The 23,483-nt window shown below is 44.3% G+C and overlaps 2 protein-coding genes across 4 annotated transcripts in view; both read left to right on the top strand.

Moving 5' to 3' along the window:
• Positions 1-548, top strand: part of CFAP52 (cilia and flagella associated protein 52) — a 41,625-nt gene extending 41,077 nt beyond the window's left edge. For both annotated transcript variants that reach the window (XM_081028743.1, XM_081028744.1), the window contains one exon: positions 118-548. In XM_081028743.1, coding sequence (XP_080884869.1) covers positions 118-293 — 176 coding nt within the window. In that variant the 3' untranslated portion in view covers positions 294-548. The remainder of the gene's footprint in view (positions 1-117) is intronic.
• A 1,958-nt stretch (positions 549-2,506) lies between these two features.
• The window catches only part of USP43 (ubiquitin specific peptidase 43), a gene marked incomplete at its 5' end in the record, with an annotated part of 54,625 nt that continues 33,648 nt past the window's right edge, over positions 2,507-23,483 (top strand). For both annotated transcript variants that reach the window (XM_081028273.1, XM_081028272.1), the window contains 3 exons: positions 2,507-3,004; positions 10,569-10,700; positions 17,593-17,696. In XM_081028273.1, coding sequence (XP_080884399.1) covers positions 2,507-3,004; positions 10,569-10,700; positions 17,593-17,696 — 734 coding nt within the window. The remainder of the gene's footprint in view (positions 3,005-10,568; positions 10,701-17,592; positions 17,697-23,483) is intronic.

Genomic DNA, 23,483 nt, shown 5'->3' with positions numbered 1-23,483 from the left:
GCAAACATATTTTCTTCCTTTAAGTTAGCACATGGGAGATGGGTTGAAATGATCCAGTTATTTGAAATCAGAGCTGTTTATTCTGTTACAGCAATGCCATATAAATGTCTTTTTCAGGTGGAGATGACCATCTGGTCAAAGTTTGGGATTATAACGAGGGTCAAGTGACTCACGTTGGGATTGGGCACAGTGGCAACATCACCCGTATCCGGATAAGTCCGGGAAATCAGTACATCATTAGTGTAAGTACAGATGGAGCCATTTTAAGGTGGAAGTACCCATTTGCCTCATGAAGCAACAGAGAACTCCTGGTTCGCGGCATTGCACAGTCCTGCAGAAGGCTGAGCTCAGATAACTCCAAGGCTGGTTTTGATTTCTTACATCTGTGTTTTTGTTCTTTAGTCAAAATATTTTATTTGTAAGTTTCTCCTTTCCTTGATAGAATGCATTCTACATTCTTCCATTATATATTAAAATTGAAATATGTTCAAGAATAATTTGTCCACGCCTGTTAATTAAAAGTTTATTACGAATAAACTCCCTGTGTTAATTTCCTGTCATAATTCCTTTCTGTAACTCTGAAAAACTCATAGTCCTTCCTCATGATGTGCGCGCAGATAGCTTTGCTGACGTCCTTTAAGAATAAGGAGGGCCAATTTACCTTTTTAACCAGCATTTCATTGGTCAAGCTGCATGGGCAAGACTTAGGTTTGAATCCAGATAATGGGTAGATGTTTTTTTTTTTTTAAACTCTCGGAGCCACTATGTTCCCTTTTGTAAAGCAAGAATAAAATTTTTGTAAAAGCAAGAATTTCCTTTTAAACCGTGCTCAAAAGCTTACTGTGAGAATTAAGTGAAATAACGTAGTCAAGTTCCTGCAGAATTCCTGACAGAGTAGAGAGTTAAACATGAATTATGGGGCTTTCTCCAAGTAAATGTATTGAGGATCTTGGGGTGATTATCAAGGATGAAATTTTATAGGTGCTTGTTTGGAGTTGGCCACAAAATCTTCTTCCTGTGCTCACCACCAGAAGGGCAAGGGAATGGACCTTGTGTACTAATAATCCAACCAGGTGCTCTTTTCCGGAGAGGGTCAATAATGACATTTTTCAGAAACACCAAGTCCCCAACGCATAGTTTAGTCTTTTGTTCTAAGCCTATTAATCCTTAACTAATGCTCCTTTTCTTTTTTTTTTTTTTTGTATCTGGTGACTTGCTGCTGGCCCTATTTGACATATCAAGGTAGATATTTAATAAATGATCACTTATTTATCAAATAATAAGTAACATTTCCGGACATTGGTGTAATAATGAATACTGATCTCTTTTTGAGCTAGAAATTGCTGAGAAATTCATTTTGTAACTTTGCCTGATTTAACATAAATCTGTTACGGGATAAAGCGAGCGGAGGTCGGCAGAGTTACACAGGGAATCAAGGGCCACGCAAGGCAAAGCCAATTCTGATTGGGCAACAATTCAGCAAGGATTTTGCGTTACGGAGAGCAGGTAACGGAGTGGGGGTACCTTTTGAGATCCAGAAAAGTTCCTGATAAGCCAATCCTGTACTGTACCGAGGTTGGAAAGAGCCACGCTGTGGGGTCGGCAGTCCACAGACCCAGGTGAGTTCCGGTTTCTTTGCTTACAGGTCTTGTGGCCTCGGTATATTGCGTTAACCCCTCCGAGCCCGTTTCTCCACCAATTAAAGAGAGGATGGTCAAGTCTCGCAAGTTTTTGGAAAATAACTCCAACCTAGCCTGTAGTTGAAAAAAGCGAACCATAACCCTCTCGGTTATTTCACGCGGGATAACACGCGGCTTCCAGTTCCAGTCCCAGGATGGCCGGTCCGGGCAAAGGCTCTGTCTCCCCTAAGGCGCAGACAGGCTGGAAGGAGTGGCGCCACCGGTCCGCACCCACCTGAGCCCGCGGAGCACCCAGCTGCGCACAAAAGCGCACCCCGCCCCATCACAGCTCCCAGTGCACTCCGCTCACCCTGCCAGAGGTTGCCCTTTGGAGAGTCTGCCTTTCCCTTTTCTTCACATTCACCTGGACGTCATTACAAGAATTTTAGAAATAGCCGGGACTTTGCAATCTACTAGGCGCTTTCAAATTGATCATTCCTCTATGATTTCCACCGCTTGAAGGCCGGGGTGGGGGGGGGGGCGCGAAAGGCGCAGATAGATTCAGACCCGTCCGTTTACGAGGTGTGGGAGGGACGGGAACGGGAACTCGGTGACTCCCAGGGTTTTATTTCCAGTCCGCACCGCGGGGCGGGGTGGGCGGCCCAGCGCTGCCCCGAGGCGGAACCTGCGACTGGATTCCCGCGCGGGGCGGGGCGGGGCGGCCCCGCCCTCGGCCCCGCCCTCGGCCCCGCCTCCGCCGGGTCCGGACACACCTGGCCCGCAGGTAGCCTGCGCCCGGGAGCCTGTCCGGAGCTGGAAGGGCCTGTTGGCCGCTGGTCTGCTCGCGGCTCCGGGGCTCCGCTCCGGGGGGCGCGCCGACGGGACCCATGGAGCCGGGCCCGGGGGCCCCCGCCGGAGAGGACCCGCCCGCGCCACGGCCCCGCCGCCGCCGCTCCCTGCGCCGCCTGCTCAGCCGTTTCCTGCTGGCGCTGGGCAGCCGCTCCCGCCCGGAGGACCCGCCACCTTGGGCCAAGCCGGGACACGGCGATGGCGACGGTGAGGGGGGCTTTGCCTGCTCCCGGGCCCCGGCGCCCACCGCCCCCGGGAGCCCCGGGGAGGAGCGCCCGGCCGGATCCCAGCCCCAGCTTCCCGCGGGCGACGGGGCGCGGCCCCCCGGCGCGCAGGGCTTGAAGAACCACGGCAACACCTGCTTCATGAACGCCGTGGTGCAGTGTCTCAGCAACACCGACCTGCTGGCCGAGTTCCTGGCGCTCGGGCGCTACCGGGCGGCGCCCGGCCACGCGGAGGTCACCGAGCAGCTGGCGGCGCTCGTGCGCGCGCTCTGGACCCGCGAATACACGCCCCAACTTTCCGCCGAGTTCAAGGTAGGCAGCGCCGGCCGCCTCCCGCCCTGGCCGCGGCGCTCACGTCGTTCCCGCCCTTCTGCTTGCGCTGCTTGGAAAGTGCGTGCTCCATCGGGAAGGGGGCTTCCGGGGGCCTTCTGGAGGTGACATCGACCAGGTCCTCCTCGGGTGACCGCGCTTGTTTTGGGTTGATGGGGTGTGCTGTGTCGGAGATGGCATCCTTTTGTTAGGCGTACAGTAAATCCCCTGGGATGTGTTAGCATGGGTGTGGATCCGTTTTCCCCAGCATCACGGTCTGCTTATTCGGGATGCGGCAGGGTGCTGAGACTTTGGAAGTTACACGTATCACTTCACCCGGAGTTAAAGCCGGGCGTTTGTTTGGGGCGTTTGTTTGGGGTTCAAGAGTTCCTGATCATCGATGCGCATGGCTGGCTTCCTGCTTAGAAACCACAGCTCTGGGCAGAGCTGAAGCTTTCCAGAGACTAGTGATTGTTGTTCTTGGGGGAGGGGGAACCTGTCAGTGTTCATTCCACAAGCATCACTGACCGCTCTGAGTTCCAGCCTGAGAAAGCTATCCTTGCCATGTGAGCCACGAGGATGCCAAGCCCCACCTTCCTCTCTCCTGCTTCCACTAGTGAAGTGCTGTGCTGCAAGCATTCGTGGGTGAAATGGGCGTCGTTAATACATCTTTTTGGCAACATTTGCTTTTAAAATATGAGAGACAGTATGGGATAGTGGTTAAGAGCAAGGTCAATGGAGCTTTGTGACCTTGAGCGAGTTTCCAAAACTCGCTGTGCCTCAATTTTCCTCATCTGTAAAATGGGACGATAATGGTACCTTACCTTTTATAGGATAGCCTTGTTGTGAAGATTAAATGAGTTATATGTACAGCATTTGAAACAGTGCCTGGCCCCAAGGAACTTTCCATTATTCTATCATTACACTTCCTTACCTGGAGAGACCTAGAGGGAGGGAGGTAAATCTTTGTACTTTTCTCATGCTGGATGCTGTCTCATCCAGTTACTGCAGGGACAGGAGAGGTGAGAGTAGCTTGAAAAAAAAAACCCACCAACTTCCAAATTACTAACCACCCTCTCTGACTCACCAGGATTTCCTATCTCTGCCTGCTCTGGATCCCCTAGGGTCTGGAAGCTCCCAGTGAGCCTGGGGGAATGGAAGGATAATCGAGTTGTTAATATGTTAATGAGGATGATGTGACCTGGGGTTTCCTGGGACTTTCTGGGTAGCGAGCTTTGAGGGCAGTCAGGGGTTTTAAACCTTGCTGATTGAAATCTGGGTGAGTTCCTTCAATTTTACAGATGAAGAAATAAATATTCATTCATCCAACAACTATTTCTTGAGTGTCCAGACACTATGACAGGCACATGAAATGCATGAATGATCAGTATAAAACCTGATTCTGGAGCTGCTCTCCAGGATCTTACAGTCCAGTGGGAGAGATGGAGGGTAATGAAATAATCACAGGCACATGATTAGAGTTTGTGACAAGTGCTAGAAAATAAAAATACAAGGCGCTGTGGTAATTCTGCCCAGAGGATGTGATTTGATTGAAGGAGGTACGGTGGAGAGGGGCAGGAAGGTTACCCTGGAGAGGTAATCATTGAGTTGAGTTTTGGAGCAGAAAGGGTCAACTAAGGACATGGGAACATGGGAAGGTGCATTCCAGGCCTTGGGACTGAAGGTGCCAATCACTGAGGTGGGTGGGGCTGAGGAGCTAGGCAGAATAAATGAACGGTTGAAAGAATTAATAAGAGTCTATGGTGTGACCTGGGGCGGGGAGGAGATACTGGAGAATTGGTTGAGGACAAGCCATGTAAGGTTTTGGAAAGGAGTTTGATCCTCAGGAGGGATTTTTAGATTCAGGCAGAGGGAGTTAAATTGAGAAGGTGCCAGCACGCTAGAGTGAGTTAGGCAACCCCAGACCTGCACTCAGGGATGGGGGTGCAGTGCTCCCCCTTCCTGAACCCTGAGTCACCGAGCTTCCCACAGACAGTAGGCTACTCTTTGTTTTAACAACAAATGAATACATACATTTAAAATATCCTGTTCATGATATTATCTATAATATTTTGCTTTTCTAATGATGTAATTAAATATGTGTATACTATAAAAAAATTGGAAAGTGCGAAAATGTAAAAAAAGATCTGGAACTCCACTAGAGATAACCATCTCTGGAGATAATCATCATACACATCGATGTGTTTCACAGCACATACAAACATTTGAAAATTCCAATTTCATATCCTGCTTTTTTTAAAAAAAAAACTATTATCATAAGACTTTCTCCTGGTCATTCAAATAGTCTATAGAATTTAATTTGTAATGATTGCATAATATTTTACTAAATGTACCAATCCCTATGGAGACATTTATGCACTGTACAATTTTCCAGTTTTCACATTGTATTGAAAATTCTTGTATTTAAATCATTGTCTTCAGCTCTGCTTATTTCCATAACCTTCATTCCTTGAAGTGAAATTACATGGGCAAAGCAAAGATTAATATTTTGCTATTTTTATGGTTTTTGGATTTTAAATCAACTTTATTGTAAGTTATGTTCAGTGAAATACACCCATTTTTAAAAATTGAGTTATATTTGACAATAAAACATTGCGTAAGTTTAAGGTGTATAGTAGTTCTCTCCTTATCCACGGGGGTACATTCCAAGACCCCCAGTGGATACCTGAAACTGGAGGTAGCGCTGAACCCTGTAAATACTGTTTTTTCCTATATATATGCATACCTATGATAAACTTTAGTTTACAAATTAGGCACAGTTAAGACATTAAGAACAGCGAATAATAAAAGAGAATCACCTTAACAATATACTGTAACAAAAGTTATGTGAAGTGGTCACTCTCAAAATATCTTACTGTACTGTACTCACCCTTCTCGTGATGATAAGATGATAAGATGCCTCTGTGATGAGGTGAAGTGAGGTGAGTGACATAGGCATTGTGACAGAACCTGAGGCTACCATAAGGGTGACTTGAACACCAGAACTGAGCCAGTCGCTCTGATAACTGAGACGGCTCCTAAGTGACTAATGGGCAGGGAGCATATGCAGCGTGGAGACACTGGACAAAGGGATGATTCACATCCTGGGCAGGATGGAGTGGGACAGTGTGAGATTTCATCATGCTACTCAGAACGGAGCATAAGTTGAAACTTATGAAGTGTTCATTTCTGGAATTTTCCATTTAATGTTTTCGGACCTTGGTTGACTTCGTGTAACTGAAAGTGTGCAAAGCAAAACCGAGGATAAGGGGGGATTACTGTACATCACACAATGTACATACTGTGCATTGATACATTTATATTGCCATAGGATGGCCATAGGCGTGTTAGGTACCATCTCTATCCTGTCACATAATTAATCATTTTTTTCTAGTGTTAGGAGCAATTAAAGTCTAGTCTCTTAGGAAGTTTAATGTTTATAATACAGTTTTGTACTGTGTGTTAGGTCTCCAAGTCTTATTTATTTACGAGTTGCAGGTTTGTTTTCTTAAACACCTTTCCCATTCCCCCACCCCTCAGGCCCTGAAAAACACCATTTTACTTTGTTTTTATGATTTCTGTTATTTTTTTTGATTAGGAGGTATATGATTTTTCCACACTTCTTGCTAGTTGTAAGACTGCTCTTGGAATCATCTATTTATGTCGTTTGTCTATCCAATCTGCCTTTGTCTTAATGTTATTTTTACTTGTTTCTATAAGTTCTTCAATCCTTGTATTTCCTGCAAATGTTTTCTCCAAACTCTCTTCTCTCCCTATCCCAATACTGGAAGTTTTAGATTTATTTGTATTACACCGTTGATAAATATTCTATTTTATGTGTTTCTAGTTTTTCTATGGTTACATTAAGGATTTCAGCTGTCTAGGATTTACCTTAGCTTATGTGCTTAAAGCTTATGTGCTTATGTGCTTATATGTCCATTTTAGACCTATGATTTTAGACACAGAGTATGCCTCAAGTGACGTACTAGAGGAATTGCTTTTTAAAACACAGGATGCTTTCATCACACTTATGTTTTGGAAGTTCTTGACGAAACAGTAAGACATAAAATGGAAATGGAGTCAAAAATATTGAACAGAAAGAAAATTACCAAATGGCCCTAGAAATCCATATTTTATAATTACCACTATCACTAATGAGGTCAGATACAAGATAAAAAGAAAAAGTAATAACCAGTTAGAACACTATAAAAATTAGATTTCATTCGTGAAAACAACCAGAAGTATGAAATAACTAGGAATAATTTTAATAAGAAATATGTTAAAAATTATAAATATTTGAGAGAAGACACACATGGATGGAGTGATGCTACGTTGTAGGCTAGAAATACCAAATATTTCCGCATTTGCCTCTCAAGTTAGAATTTAGCTTTAATGCATTTTTAGTCACATTTCAATAGACTTTCTATGGGAATGTCCTCTGTAGGAACTGATAGGTTACATTATAAAAAATCTTCTGGAAAACACCTGCCAGATACTATTACAATTGGAAAAAGACCAATAAAGAACAATATTCACTACAAAAAAAAATTTTTTTTTTTGCAATGTTCAAATGAGAATGAAAAAAACCACCCATGGTCCTATCCTATGATAGCCATTTATTAATATTTTGCCATATATTTTCTGGTCTTTGCCTATCTACAAATATATATAAAACAATCTCAGAAAAATATGTTTGCATTTTTTTTAATGACAGGATCACTTCTTTTCTCATTAGTATTTCCTCAAGCATAATTTTTAAGGCCATCTAATATGAATGTGCCACAAGTTTTTCCCTGATAATTTTGATACTTAGAGATAGCTTTGCTTGTATCTCTCATTCCTTAATCTAAATCCCCCAATTATAGTTAACTCTTGAACAATGCTGGGGTTAGGGGCACTGACACTCCCCCCCAACCCTGTGCAGTCAGAAATTGAGTATAACTTTTGACGCCCCAAAATCTTAACTATTAATAGCCTCCTGCGGACCAGAAACCACCACAACAGTAACACAAACTGTTAATTAACACATATTTTGTATGTTATATGTATTATATACTGTATTCTTACAATCCAGTAAGCCAGAGAAAAGAAAATCATGAGAGAAAATACACTAACAGCATTTATTTTTAAAAATTTGTGTATAAGTGGACCGATGCAATTCCAACCTGTGTTGTTCAAGGGTCAACTGTACTGTTTATTTCCAGGGACATTTTTAAGGCCCTGTTTTGCCTATCAGCTTGAAGTTGTCAAATTCTTTCTGGAAAGGTTTTGTAGCCAGGCTACCATGAAAAGCGTGTCAGTCTTTAAGGATTTAGCATGATTGACAGGAGAGGAATGGTCACTCGGAAGGAAGAAACAATAAAGGTATAGATTTTTGAAGTGGGGAAGTATGTTTGGGGCCACCTGAGTGGCTGGAGCTTTGAAACACATGAGAAAAGTGGTGAGGTACCTGGATGGTGCCAGACCAGAGAAGGGGTTTGGACTATTAGGGAGTGAGTTAGAGAGCCAGGAAGAGTTTGGAGTAGGGACGTGGCGTTATCCACTGGGGCTGTAGGAAAATGGGTCTGTCTTGCCGTGCAGGCAGTGGGTTGGCAGGGGGAGATTGTCGGGGCTGGGCTCCTTTATAGGTGGGTATTGTCAGGTGGGTAGCAGTACTTAGGACTCAGCAGTGGGAATGGAACTCTCCTGAAGGGGCGGGGCAGAATCCAGAATGCTTGGCCACTGACTGAAGTGTGTGTGAGAGAGAATTCTGAAGGGGTAAACTGACCTTAAGAGGAAGAGCTGATTTTAGAGATTTCAATTTGGTGGGGCTGGCTGCTCTGCCAGGAACGAATATTGGTACTAAGGATATAGGTTTTAGGGTACCTGGGGAGTAGGGTGGTCAGGTAATATACGTGATGCCCAGTTAAATTTGACTTTCAGATAAACAACAACTTTCTAGTATAAATGTATCCCAGATATTGCATGGGACAAACTTATACTATGAACGTTATTCATTGTTTATTGCTTATTCATTTTGTTCACTAAATCTGGCCGTCCTACTACATGCAGAGAAGCCTGGGAGAACTAGACCCTCCAGTGAACCAGACAAGTGTGATTGAGACATATACCATGTTTCCCCCAAAATAAGACCCAACCAGAAAATAAGCCCTCGCATGGTTTCAGGATGACATTCCCTAATGCGTTTTTTGGAGCAAAAATTAATATAAGATCTTGTCTTATTTTCAGGGAAACATGGTAGACTCAGAACTAGCATTTCAATTAATTAAATCCTGGATTTTGCTTCATCTCATCCTGAAGTTTCCTTTAAATTCCAAGAGAAGAGTAAAAGAAAGAAAAAGAATAACGCTCAGGCCATCGGGTTTGATGGGCAGTGGTGAGGCCCGCGTGGGTCCGCCTCCTTACTCAGACTGTTCCCTTTGGCGGGCATGAGCGGAACATAGGCCTGGGTGCCACGAGGCCTGATGCCTGGCTCTGCAGTCTCGGGGTGGGATAACCAACCATATGTACTGTGTGCACACACACAGACAAGGGGATTCACTTACACGCAGATGCTCATGCTTGCACATGAATTAAAAAAAAGTCCCTGGAAAGATGCTTAAGAAACTGACAGTTGACCTGTCTCTGGGGAGGGGTCTACAGGGATAGGGGCCAAGTACAAGGAAGGCTCTTCATTCCTGCCTTTTTTTATATTTTGAATTCCTTTTCAAAAGTATGTGTATATATATATTGCCTTTTGACATAAACTTTTAAAAAGCTGCAATATGCATTTATACAGAAAATGACAAAAGTTGTTACACAATTGAACAGGACTGTGTGGGAGGCGCAGGGAATATAAGTGTCTGGAGGGCAGGGGGTCCTGTTTGTTTTGTTCACTGTTGTGTCCCCAATCTGGAGAATGGTGCCTGTCATGTGGTAGGCACTCAGTGAATATTTATTAAAAGAATGTAGGTTGAAAATGATCAAACATTTTGTGGTCTAACCACAGAAAGCGAAGTTTACACTTGGATTTCACACACAGTAGAAGAGTCTGTGAAGGAGCTTCATGCCCGGTGTTTAAGGAAGTCCGCTTCACCACGCCGGGTGGTCATTTGCAAAGAGAGAGAGTTGATGCTGTGGGAGTGAATGAAATCACTGAGGGGGAGGGTAAGGCAAGAAGCTGTCCCCCCTGCGGGATGAACAGAGGCAAATGGTGTGGAAATAGATGGAAGGAAGGGGGCCAGGGAGCATGTGCCGGAGCAATCAAGGGACAAGAGCTTCAGGGAGGATGGATGGTCAACAGAATCAAAATATTCAACAGAGACAACCCTGTGGGTTTTCAAAGGCCAGAACATACATCAGTAGTCTGGAAAAAAAGGTACCTTCACCTATACAGAAAACCCTTGTGGCATCTGGGACACTGCCCCAAAAGGGAGGCTTTAGTAGGAAAGACCATTTCTCACTCCATATTGTTTCCGTGTTGTCATCCCAGGTCTGGGCTGAAGAGTGACCACTGGTAGACCTGGAGCTTATAGGCCCTTATTTGGTTATTGGAAGGGCCAAATTGACCCTCTGGTTTTCTTTTCAGAATGCTGTTTCCAAGTACGGCTCTCAGTTCCAAGGCAATTCCCAGCACGATGCCCTGGAGTTCCTGCTCTGGTTGCTGGATCGTGTGCATGAGGACTTGGAGGGCTTATACCGAGGGCCAGGGTCCGAGAAGGTCGGTCACTCTCAAAACTACACACTGTATTTGATTTTCTTTTCTTCCCGCCCAACTCCTCAAAACTGAATCTTCAAATTCAGATTCTTAGATTCTGTGTATTCTGTACACACAGCGCTGTTTCCTGTTCTTGTCTCTTCTTTCTCTTAGCTCTGTTTGTTGCAGACAATACGTTTCCTCCCGCTGCGTTTCCTTCTTCTCTAATCTCAGTGATATAGTGAATAGGGTTTCCTTTTGGCTTAAAATTGGAAACATCTCATTTTTGTCAACATTCTGTGCATTTGTGTGCTATCTGAGGCCATGACGACCATTGCTTATGATGGTGGCATTTTAACTCTACCATGGCTTTCTCAGTGACCTATCCTACAGGGTAGCAATCCCCATTTTTCCCCCTAAAGACACAGGATGGATGTGTGCATTTTTACATGTGTGTACTCACTTAGCATTCCCAGATTTTGATGAAACTTCAAACCTTTGGGAGTAAGAAAGCACTACAATCATTTGTAGTAGCCACATTTAATTGATACGTCAGCTCTGTTCTCTATGGGCTTTGCTAAATAAAGATCGCTGATGGGTTCTGCTCTAATGCTATCTTTTTATCTCTCATTAAGAAAGTGAAGGCAAGGGAAGTTATCATACCGTGAGTGAGCGAAGCTATTAGAACAGCATCCGTGAATAAGCTGCTGTAATTTAAAAAATGTACCGTAAGCTTTGGAAATCAATCAGTCATGCATTCCTCTTGATGTGTCTCTAAACTGATCCAGATGCAGCTACAAGAACTGCTTTCCCAGTTTTTTGTTTGTTTGTTTTAAATCTGGACACTTTATTACCATCCCACTCATGCGTCAATTAAAAAGCCCTTTGGAAGTCTTTCAGTCTGTCAACTGTCATCTTCCCCTCCTTTCATTATTTACTTGAAGGCCATCATTCTAGAGGAATAAAGGATGATGGCAGTGGCAGTCATGTAGGATGAGTTAAGTCTACAGAGCCAATGTACAGCATAAGGACTAGTTAATAATAGTGGAAATTTTCTAAGAGTAGATTTCAGGTGTTCTCACTACACACACAAAAGGTAAACTACGTGAAGAGATGGCTATATTAGTTGAATGGTGGTAATCATTTCACTATGTATGTGTATATCAGATTATCATACTATATACCTTAAATGTATACAATTTTTATTAAAAAAGAAAAAGAATGAATGGCTTAGGAAGCTGAGTCATTATTTTTAACTTGTCCACATAGCCAGCTCTTATCTGTGTTTCTTTCTCTTTTAAAATGACAAGTTGCGACTTTAAGAAAAGGCGAACAGAACTATATGTGTCTCAATAAGAATAGACCCATTTTAAACAACAAAATAATGTAATTAAAAGCTAAGAGTTTGACGGAGCTGCAAAAACAAGTCCTCTTGCCCAATATAGCAAGTTGCCAGATACATGGAACAAAGGAAGTAATGGTTGTACAGAGTACTCTTTGGATCACATCTCAGAGTGTTATACACAGTATGAGTAACAAGTATCATTTATGGAGTGGTGCTAGGGTTATTTTCTCTGTTTTATATATGTGTAAACCAAGAATCAGAGAGGTTGGGTAACCTTCCCAAAGCAACACAGCTAGAGAAGGGACAGAGTCAGTATTCAAGTCCAAGAGGGTCTGGCTTGAAAGTCTAGTTTCTTATTTTAAGAAGAACCACCCCAGTCATCCACAAAACACACAAATGCAACAAAGCAAAAACCTCACCATAGCGGAACCTGGGAGGACCACCCATTCAAAGGTTAGGGTGGTTTCTCTGGCTTGTGAGATTATGGGTGATTTTTCTTTTATGTATAGTGATTTTCTGTGTATTTTATTCAGGCCCTTTTAATTGCAAGTGACATCAATTTAACTTGACTCAACTTAAGGGAAAGGCATTTATTGGCTTTTATACTGTGCAGGTCCCAGGGTTATACCAGCGTCAGGTAAGCCTGCATCCAAGGACTCAGAGGATGGTACCAGCTCTTTGGCTCTCTATCTCTTGTCTCTGGCTTCATCCTCAGACTAGCTCTGCTCACATGGGGGCAACAAGGGCCCCTGCAATGCTCACATGGTCTTTAATACCTGGGATTCCAGGAAAATGCCCAGGGAAGAGTGTGATTATCCCAGAGTGGTTCACATGCCCATTGCTGGGTCGGTGGCCAGCAGAATGCCATATTCTGATTGGGCACACCTGGGTCACATGAACGTGTGTGTGTGTGTGTGTGTGTGTGTGTGTGTGTGTGTGTGTTGGGGGGAAGGGTGAACTCCATCCAATCACAAGGCCAAGGAGAACTTTTTTAGGTGCTAGCTGGGTTGCTTCCCCAAAGAAAGGAATGCTGAGCCAATAAACATGTCCACTATACTGTGTATGCCATAATCTTAGAGAGAACACATTTTGAAATCAGAACGATATATTTAAAAAAAGAAAAAAGAAAAAAAGATACTGTTTATCGAGTATTTATGTGCGATGCATCTAACTTGACGTTTTTCATGATTTATTTTACTCCTGATAACACAGGAGACACTCAATAAACTCTTGAATGGTTGAATCAATTCAGTAGTTATCATGTTTTAATATTTGTAAGGATAGCTCATATTTTATAGTTAATGGGAATTTATTAGGTTGGTGCAAAAGTAATTGCGGCTTAAAAGGGTGAAAATAATTGCAAAAACCTCAATTACTTTTGGACCTACCTAAAAGGTTAAGTAAGTTGCCCAAGGTCACTCAATTTCTACTTGGGGGAAATAGAATTGAACCTGAGTCTGTCCATTTCAAAGCCAGCAGGCTGGATCCCTTTTCTTATCATGAGTGTCTCGTGCCTTCTCAGTTCCCCACCAGGGGTGAGAGGAAACCTGTGCCGCCTCTTTCTGCTGGTTTCATAGGAAGAGACTTCTGTTTTCCCCTCTTGCTCCCTGCCTGTGCCAGGCAGCTCTTCCTACCTGGAAAGTGGAAGGACCATCAGCCTTCTAAATTGCCTTTCAATCTTCCTCTTCGTCCCTTAGTAGCAGGAAAAGGCACAGGGCTCACAGAGCGGTTAAGTCACTTGCCCCGAGTCATATAGCAAGTAAGTGGGAGAGCCAGGATCCATCTAGGAAATGCAACTCTAGAATAGGGTTTCTTAACCTTAGCACTTTTGACATTTGTGGCCCGGCAATTCTTTGTTGTGGGAGCATTGTAGCATTTGTAGCACCCCAGTAGATGCCAGTGGCACGCCCAGTTGTGATTAATAACCAAAAAATGTCTCCAAATATTGCCAAATGTCCCCTGGAGGGCAAAAGCACTCCCCCTTTCCGGTGAGAGCGGTTGCTCCCAACTATGGTGCACCACTCCCAAACCTTTCTTTAAGATGACATTGAGTTTATTTAAGCCAAGAGGCTCTGCCAATAATTGTTCATAACAACTTCAAGAGCCATAATTGGTCTTCCAATTTCCAGTATGCCCCACTACTAAATGCTGTCCACACTGTAGCCAGAGCAATCTTTTCACAAAGGAAATAAGCTGATGTCACTCTCCTGCTTAAATCCCTCCAGTGGCTCCCTGTGGCACTTAGAACAAACTCCAGACTCCTATATGGCTGACAGGGCCCTACCTGCGGGGGCCTGTCAACCACGCAGTCTGACTACAGGCTCCTCTGCCCCTCACTCAGCGTTCTTGGCCATGCTGGCTACTTTCTGTTTCTTTAATGGGCCAAGCGTGTTCAAGAACAGAAGTGGTTGTTGGCCAGAGAGAAGCTTGCCTGGCTTTTAATTTGACCTGATTGAAACCAGAAAAGATCTTTTTCTCTGTCTGGGCTCAAAGGCTCTTCTGAAATTTGCTCTCAGATAATTGGGCCACCTGTGGAGGCCTGGCTGCCAACACTTGAAGGGCAGGAGCAGGGCTGTGGGGATTATTTGGCACGAAACTTCATTTTCCCTTTCCAAGAAGGAAAGGGACTATCCCTTTGCGTAAGTGAACAATTTTTCTTTTTTGAGGTTATTTCTGTTTCAAAACATATGAAAGCCATCTAGCTAGATTTATTGAAACTGGAATAGAAAACATAAGGACTACTTTCTTCGCTGTAACTGTAATGATTCTCAAATGTTTTCATCTCACAAAAAGGGCATATTTTTACTATCCTATAGAGAGTACCACAGAAGCAATCTTTTTTGGCAGTTTATCTCACAGAAAGCGGCACTCTTGCAGAATGAAGAAAGGGATGAGACTGGGGAGAGGACCAGGAAGCTGGCATTTATTAAGCACCTACTATGTGCCAGGCAGGATACACACATCATTTTTTATTTTAACGATGGCCCCATAGGGTGGTTGTGATAGTCCTGTTCCTTTTAGATGTGGAACGAGGCTCAGAGAGATGTCCAGGGTCACTTGGCTAGCAGAGTAGAGCAGCCTGGTCTGACCTGACAGTCCCTGCTTTGTGAATGACCCTCTGGGGCTTCTCACCCCAGCCTTGTTCAGGATTTCCTCTTTCCATACCCCATTCCTGGGTGATCCCATCCACTGCCGCTCCCAGTGTGCTACAGAAGCAGCCTCTATCATTGTGAGGTCTTCAGCTGACTCAAAGAAGGGAACTTATGAGAAGGCCAAGGGACAGCATGCATGATCAAAGGGAAGGCTGAAGAACCAGTCTTGGAACCTTCGAGAACCAGACAGCTCTAGGGTGGAGCTGTCTCAATGGCAGGAACTGCTCTGGCCTGGATGCTGCTGTTAGAATCACTGTTCTTAGCCTTTGGGTCAGTCTGTTCAGGATTCCCATTCCCATGTAAGGCAGGAACATCTCATTGGCGTAGCCTGGGTCATGTGCCTGTCCATTGGTAAGGGACAGCAGGACTCCTGATTGAAGAGCCTTCCCCATCTCCCCTGGGCTGGATTCAATGTTGCCAAAGGGGCTCTCTACCAAAGAAGAGGAGTGAATCCTGGGCAGCCAGAAATACCCCTGACTGTCCTACATCCAAGTTCTCTTTCCTCTGAGCCCTTCGTCTATTTACTGTTGGATGTGGATAACCTTCAAACTCGGCATACCCTTCCCTGACCCACTTCTTTTGACTCTTCCGTCAGTGGAACAGGCATTCATCCTCCAGGCACCAGACTGGAAGCTTGGAGTTGGTCCTGTTTATCTCCTCCCTTTTTCTCCTCCTGCTCCCCTGGTGCTCAGTTATGAGCCACATACACACATGGATGTCTGAGTATTTCCCTCTTCATTTTCCCAGCACCTACTCTAGTTTACCCTGTTGTGACCTGGGCCTTGAGCCTCCTAATCTGTGTCCTAACTCCAGATTTACCTTCCTTCATCCTATGCATGTCTGTCAAGTGAAAGCATCTCTCTGTGAATGTAACTACCACTAGTTTCAAAACCCATCAGATACTCCCCATTGTGCAACAACACCGACGAACACTTAGAACTGTGGCTGGCACAGTAAGTACTGTTTAAGTGTTTTATATATACGAACTCTTTGAATCTCAAAAGATCCCTATCAGATAGGTATTATCCTTCAGTATCCCTTTATTATGGTTGGGAAACCTTGGAGCAAAGAGATTAGGTGAGTTACTTAGCTGGATCAGAGGTTGAGTAACCCCACCAGCTAAGTGCCAGTGCAGGGATTTGAACCCAGACAGTCTGACTCCAGAGTCTAACTTTTAACCCTGGTGCTATGCTGTTTACTGAACCAGGTGGTCTTTAAGATACTGAAGGCCTCACCCAATGTGGCTCCAGACTTTCTCTCCAGCCCTGTTTTCCACTTCCCTTTGCACAGCCTGTATTCTGGTCAAATTTGGGCTTAATATAATATTAATAGTAGGACAAATAAGAGTGACCATTCTGAATATTTGTCCCACTATTTTATTATGGAAGGTTTCAAACATATGGAAAAGTTGAGCTAGTTATACAATGAACACCACATACCTACCACCTAGATTCTATAATTTGTATTTTACTAAAATGGCTTTAATCACATATTTATTCACCTATTCACCTCTGTCCACTCATCGTTCTATCCTTTTTGTCCCTCATCTTATTTTTTTGATGCATCTTAAATTAAAATTCAGACATCAATACCCTTCAGCTCAAACACTTCACATATGTTCCTTTTTCCTGGATCTTTGAAGATACTGGCCTTGAAGACTGCAGTCATGTGGCCACAAACCATGGATTCCCGTCGCCACCAGAAGTTAGAAGAGGCAAGGAGTGTCCAGAGGGAGTGCGGCCTTGCCAATACCTTGCTTTTGGGCTAGTGATACTGATTTTGGATGCCTAGTGTCAAGAACTGTGAGAGAATAAATATCTGTTGTTTGAAGCCTCCAGCTTGTGGTAATTTGCTACAATAGCAACAGGAAACTAATACATAGGGGAAAGCAGAGAAGGCTACAATAGGATTGCTGTGTGGAGTGAAAGAGGCTTATGTGTTACTCTAAGGTGGTTTGTCTGAGAAAGATGGTGGTCGTGTGAAGACTGGCCCACTGGCGAATGTGGACAGAAACAGTTCAGTAGGTAGGAGTTGGGAAGATTTGGTGTGGAGTTGTTTGAAGTCACGGCAGCGCACCCAAGTATAATGTCCAGGAGCCATGTAGACAAGAGGCCCAGCTGGATGGAGATAAAGAACAGCGTAGTCAATCCAGAGGCAGTCTTTGAGGCTGGGGGAGTACATGTGAGTGTTCGCGCTTCAGTTCTGCTCTTTCAACACATTCTCTCCTTCGTAGAGAATTTGGGAAGTCAAGAGATTGAAGGAATTATGGTACAGGCAACATTGAAGGTCCAGGTTCTGCAGAGTTCAGGCCCAGAAATGGGTGATGTGGACCCAGGAGGAAGCCAAAGCTTCTTGGTCTGGAAGCAGTGGACTGATGGGAGGTGTGTCTAATTTGCTTCCTTTCCTCATTATTTTGCAGCTTCAGCCTGAAGCCAGTAAAACCTCTGAGAACCTCCTGTCACCATCGGCTCAGCTTTCTCTAGGTCAAAGCTTTGTGCAAAGCCACTTTCAAGCACAATATAGGTAAGAATGAGTTCAGCGAACGTATATGCTGGTAACCAGCCTCCTATGGCCAGGTTTACCCTGAGATTACAATACAGCAAAAACAACAAACACCATCTCTCTCCCACTAGAAATCCCATTTAACCACTCACTCCTATGGTCTCCGACCTTTAGTATTCTTTTCCTTCTTACTGGTTTCTGGGCATTCCATCTCTCCCAGAGAGGGGTGGTACGATTGTGGAGGTGGAGCTGCCCAGCAGGCAGTCTTTGGAAAGCTGGTGAGACCCTTCCTCTTTATTCTTTATAGCTAGAAAGCCCAGTTTAACAAGTTATTATGAGTGCAAGATTTTCCAGCAGTCTGGAGAATATAAAAAATATACACTTGCACAGCCTTCGACTTCGGAAAAGTTCTCTTTAGGCTTTTATATCTGACAGTTCAGAGATTCATGTAAGACAGAATATTTTGAAATATTGCAGTGTTTTAATGAAAGCACTAATTGCAGTGAGAAGTCAGAAAGGGGAGAAATCCAAGACTTCTGGGAGGAGGTGTGCCTTTTGATGAGCTCTGAGGGATAAATAGGATTGAATGGGTGGGAACATCTTCAACAAGAATGAAATTCTCGCTTAGAAGTGGAATAAGCAAAAAAAAAAAAGAAAAGAAAAACAAAAATAAAACAAAACAAAACAAAAAAAAGAAGTGGCATAAGCACAACGATCAGGATTTAGAGGGAGCTTTTGTTACAGAGAACCCCCTCTAAGTGACATGCTGTGCCCAAAATGGAATCCTTTCAAGAGCACCAGGAGATGAGTAACAAGCTGGGAGGGTGGGCTTTTCATGAGGACACATAGTAATTTGTGGAACCAGGGTTTGACCTTTGATCTCAGAAGCGTAAGTCCGGCTTTTGTTTTCTTTGTGATTCTTTTTCTTTGGTCGCTTTTCCCTCTTACCTTGTTCTTTTCTTGTGATATTCTGCTGCCACTTCAGTTGTGCAGAAGCTCTGCCCTTTTGTTTTCTATTATGGATATCAAACTGTTTTTAAAATTGTGTTTTTCTTCCGCATGTTGCATTAAATCATTTTCAAAGGTGTGCTTTTCTCCGAGTCTTCTGGATCACTCTTCCCTTTCCTTTGCTCTGCTGTATTTTTCATGGGTCTCCTCTTTTGTATCTTTTTCTCTTATTCATTTCAAATAAATTAACAGTTAATTTTTGGGCATTTGCATTCTTTGTTTGGGAAGGAGGAGATCACTTAAAATTGCCCAGAAACTGTCCTGATTTAGGATTTATGTTATATTCAGTAATCGCCAATAAAATAAATTGGACATGATCCCTGTCTTTGAGGCGATTTTTTTTTTTTTTAGGAAGACCAACTAGTCTCTGAAGCACTTTGCAAAGATGCCAAAGCTATTTTCCATTGGAGTGGAAAATCCATAGCACTTGAGAAAGTTCTCCCCCTCCCTACCCCACTGGGGAGGGAGGCAAGGGGAAGACCCTGCAGAGACAGCCAGAAAGACCGGGGGGCACTCCACTCCTGCTCTTGGTTGCTTAGTGTATTGGGTAATTAAAATCTCTTCTAAACGATCCCATGCTTCATTGTTGTACATGAAGAGAGACCCACTTACTTCCTGAGAGGTGTGGTGATGTGCTGTAAGGTATGCATAGAGGAAACTTAGATTTCGTGGCTACTGACCTTTTTAGCCATGAAAGCTACTTAGAGAGCACCTGTCTATCTTCAGATGCCCAAAGCACAACTGTTTGAAACAAAAACGAGACAGGAAAAGAATCAAGGAGAAAGAAGAACACATAGAAGGAGGGAAAAGAGAGTACAAGGTGAGGGCATGTTAGAGAGCAGGGAAGGGTCACCAGTGATTGCCACGAGGTACCACTCATTGGTGTCCTTGTACAATAAATTCACTTATTTCTCCACTCATTCCATTCTCTCCACCCTCTTCCTCTCTTGTCCACACATACTCTGTTCTTACTCTTCTTTCAAATATCTGAGCATCTGATATTGTGCTTAGTCCCCTGGTTATAATGAAGAACATAATCATTCCTTGCCCATGAGAGAGAAACACTAATTAAATATATCCATTTATTTTCTAGATAGTTCATTCATGCCTACTATGTGCCAGCTTCTCTTCTAGGTGATGGGAATTGAGCTGCGAACGAGACCCAGCGCCTGTTCTCATGGAGCTCACATTCTATTGGGGAGGTGTTAGATAATAAAACACACGTCAACAAACGACTTACCACAGTGTTAGGTGAAATGATAAGGTGTAACCTGGGAGGTGGAGGAGGCAGCCAACCTGAGATAAGGTGGGCAGGGAAGGCTTCTTTTCAGAGGGGACATTTGAGCTGAGAACTGAGTGACAAGGAGTCAGCCATTCAAATACTTGGGGACAGGGTATTCCAGGCAGAAGAAATAGCAAAGACAAAGGGCCTGAGGTGGGAATGATCTCGGCAAGTTCAAGGAACAGAGAATTGCCAAGTAGTGAGGGGTGGGGGGTGGGGAGTTAGGCTGGAGAGGTGGATGGGGAGTTGTACTACAGGCGTCCAGTCCAAGTGTGGGGTTTAGTCTAAAGGGCACAGGAAGCCACTGCAAAATTTAAAGCAGGGTGTGGTCTCGTTACCAATTTAAGAGGTGATGCTAATTGTTATGGGCAATGAAGGGAGGCAAGACTGGAAGCCGAAGCAGCAGCTGATGTCTTGCATTCGTCCCAGCGGTGAATGATGGTGGCTGGGCCCCTGGAGGTAGTGGTGGAGACGGAGAGTGGGGAACATGTTTTGGGTGCAGTCAACAGAACTTGCTAATGAGTTTAAGGGTGTGGGGTGGGGAGACTGTGGGAGAGATGAGAAGACAGGGTGACTCTGGGGTTTTTATATAGTTATGTCTGGTGAGTGCTTTGAAGGCAAAATTGAGGGTGCTTTGAAGTGCACGTTACAGGTACGAAAGAGGAAAAAAACTCTTGTTTTCTTACACTGCTCTTTATTACTACCACACTTATAGTACTTCTGACACCAGAAGTGTGGGTGTTTTTCCTATACCAAGCAATTCTGCAATTCTCTGCAGACACCGAGTGTCCTACAATTCAACTCGGACACACTCTACCTGGAGATAGCATCAGACCCCACAGGTTAAGGACTCAGTCCCACAAGACTGTTTCCCCACCAGACACCAATTTACAAGTCCCTGGTTGTCACATGGGCTTCTGACCTACTGGCTGTCAATTGCAGGTTCCCATGACCCCTTCCTCAGGTTCCATAGTTTGCTAGAGCAGCTCAGAACTCAGGAAAACAGTTTACTTAGCTGTTTACTGGTTAATTACAAAAGAATACAACTCAGGTACAGTCAGATGGAAGAGAAGCACAGGGCAAGGTGTGTGGGAAGGGGAGCAGAGCTTCGTGTCCTCTCAGGGCAAGTTCCCTCCCAGCACTTCTGTGTCCATCAACTTGGGAGCGCTCTAAACCCCTTCGGCTAGGGTTTTTAATGGAGGCATCATTACATAGGTGTGATTGATTAAATAATTGGCCATTAGTGATAAACTCAACCTCTAGCTCCCTTCCCTTTCTCAGGAGGTGTGGGGGAGGGGAGCTGAAAGTTCCAACCATCTAATGACATGGTTCTTTACCCTGGCAACCAGCCCTGTCCTATGGTTATCTACCAACTTTCCAAAAATCACCTCAATAACATCACTCAGGTGTGGTAGTAAGGGGCTTGTTACAAATAATAAAAGATGTTCCTTTCACCTTTATTTTTGCTCTTATGACTTGGGAAATGTCAAGGGTTTTGGGAGCTCTGTGCCAGGAGCAGGTGCGGAGAGCAAATATATATTTCTTATTAAAATCACAATATCACCAAGTGCCTGACGGGTACAGGGTGAGCCAGGAGAGGATTCCTGAGGAATTGACATTTGAGCCAATCAGATATTAAGGACTGCCAGTGCCCTTTGGGTAGATTACCATACGAAGATGAGTAAGAAGCAAGGTGTTCATGCTAAAACAAAAAAAAGTACTGATGACAGCTAAAAATATCTGCTTTGTGCCTAATAATCTATAGTAAAGAAAACATAATTTCTAGGGATGCCCATCAGGCTAGGACTTTTGAGGTCTGAGAAGTGATTTTCTGTGGCAGTCAGTGACAGCCAGCTCCACGCTGGTACCTCTGAGTGGTGCTGCTGGCCCGGCCCACCTCAGCCTTTTCTCCACTTGGGAGGGTGTGGGGACAGAACCCCGGAAAGCAGTTTCCAGGCTGTCGGTCTCACATAGAAAGGTGCTGGCTCAGGTAGTAAATGGCCATTAACTGTGATTGGATGGCCATCAGTTGTGGCTAGTTGGCCATCAGCTGTAACCAGTGAGCCATTGGCCACTAATATAACTGCCATGGCTATGCTAGTAGAGAGAATGGGGGCTAGCAAGAAGATGGTGGCTGAGCTAGCAAGAGCGGATTGCATCTAGCTTGGTGGAGTGCGGGTCACAGATTGCAGAGAAGTGGACAGCAGGTTGCAGATAGTGTGGCTCCTGCTTCCTGTTCCTCCAGCCCAGCCGCCAGCGAGAATATATTGGTTTGACTCCCCTATCTATGGCTCCGTGGGTGTTCCTTTTTGGCCTCACCATATCCTGCGTTCTTATGTGGGGAGCGGGAGCTTAGACCCTGCAGGCCGTCCTGCACGACAGAGGGCTTGCCTGGAATGCAAAGTTGCCCTGGTATCAGCCTTCTTTATAAAATTGAAAGCCGGAAGAGGTATTATGAGTTAACTGAGAGGACCCTGTTCACTTTCTCCCACCTCCATCTTCCTTCCCCCCCCTTTTAGGGGGCTGTGTGTTTGACTTTGGCTGGAACAGGGAAAGAGCGATAGTATTAGGGTGCTGGAGATATGGACTAGAGGAAAAATAATTAGCTATTCTATATGATTATGACCACAACCTAAAACACCTGCAAGTTTAATAACCAAGATTGTTGCTCTATTGGAGTTTTGCCTAGAGGAGGGAGTGCGTGTACGCATGGGCGTGCATGTATTTGTTTATTTCTGCGTGTTATTAATAGCTTTATTCACAGAAAGTCTAATCTGGTCCCCATCACAGGCAGCATTCCCTTTTAGGCAGAGTATGCTTTAGAAGGCTTTCTCAGAACAGACCTTGGAGAGGCGACATCTTGCTTCTGGTGGCGTAGATGTCAGTTTCACTGTCCAATAAGCAGGTGAAGCTGGCCAGGTTTGAGGTGTGAAATGTGTATTTGGCAGCAGTGAGAGATCAGAGTGATGACATGTGCAGTGTCAAAGCCTGGGTCTTATTTCTGGGTGTTTGTAACTGGTGGAAAGCAAAGAGAAGTGCTGAGGTTCAGTAGCTGCTGATTAGGTTGGCTTTGTAACAGAAGCCAGGAAACAAGGAGAATGACCACCTTAGGGAGATGGGTGATTAAAGGGCAGTGGGGTGATTTTCTGTCCCTTTGCTCTGTGAGTGTTTGGGGGAAAATAGGACAGAACTGCGAATGCTCTGGAAGGGATGGCAAGGACTAAAGCAACTCTCAGGCTACATGTGAGATAGCTGGAGCCTAGTAACTTCCAGAGGTTTCTGTAAAAGTGATGCTGCCCCTCTCTCTTCCTGATTTGTTGGTCCCACTCACTCTGTCCTCATTTCTCATCCTTTCAGAAACAGGTGTACTTCACTTCCTTTCTGTAGTGTATTGTGAAAACCGTGTTTTCTTCATTCTTTAAATATAAAATTAGACCCTTGTATGTTTTTTTCCAAACTACACATCTCTTGCTCCCTGACAGAGATTCGTGGTTCAATATAAAGGCCTCTCCCTGAGC

The sequence above is a fragment of the Rhinolophus hipposideros genome, assembly GCF_964194185.1.
Source record: "Rhinolophus hipposideros genome assembly, chromosome: 20".
Taxonomy (NCBI): Eukaryota; Metazoa; Chordata; class Mammalia; order Chiroptera; family Rhinolophidae; genus Rhinolophus; species Rhinolophus hipposideros.
Note: the sequence above shows the minus strand (reverse complement) of the source record. Positions and strands in the feature narration are given on the sequence as shown.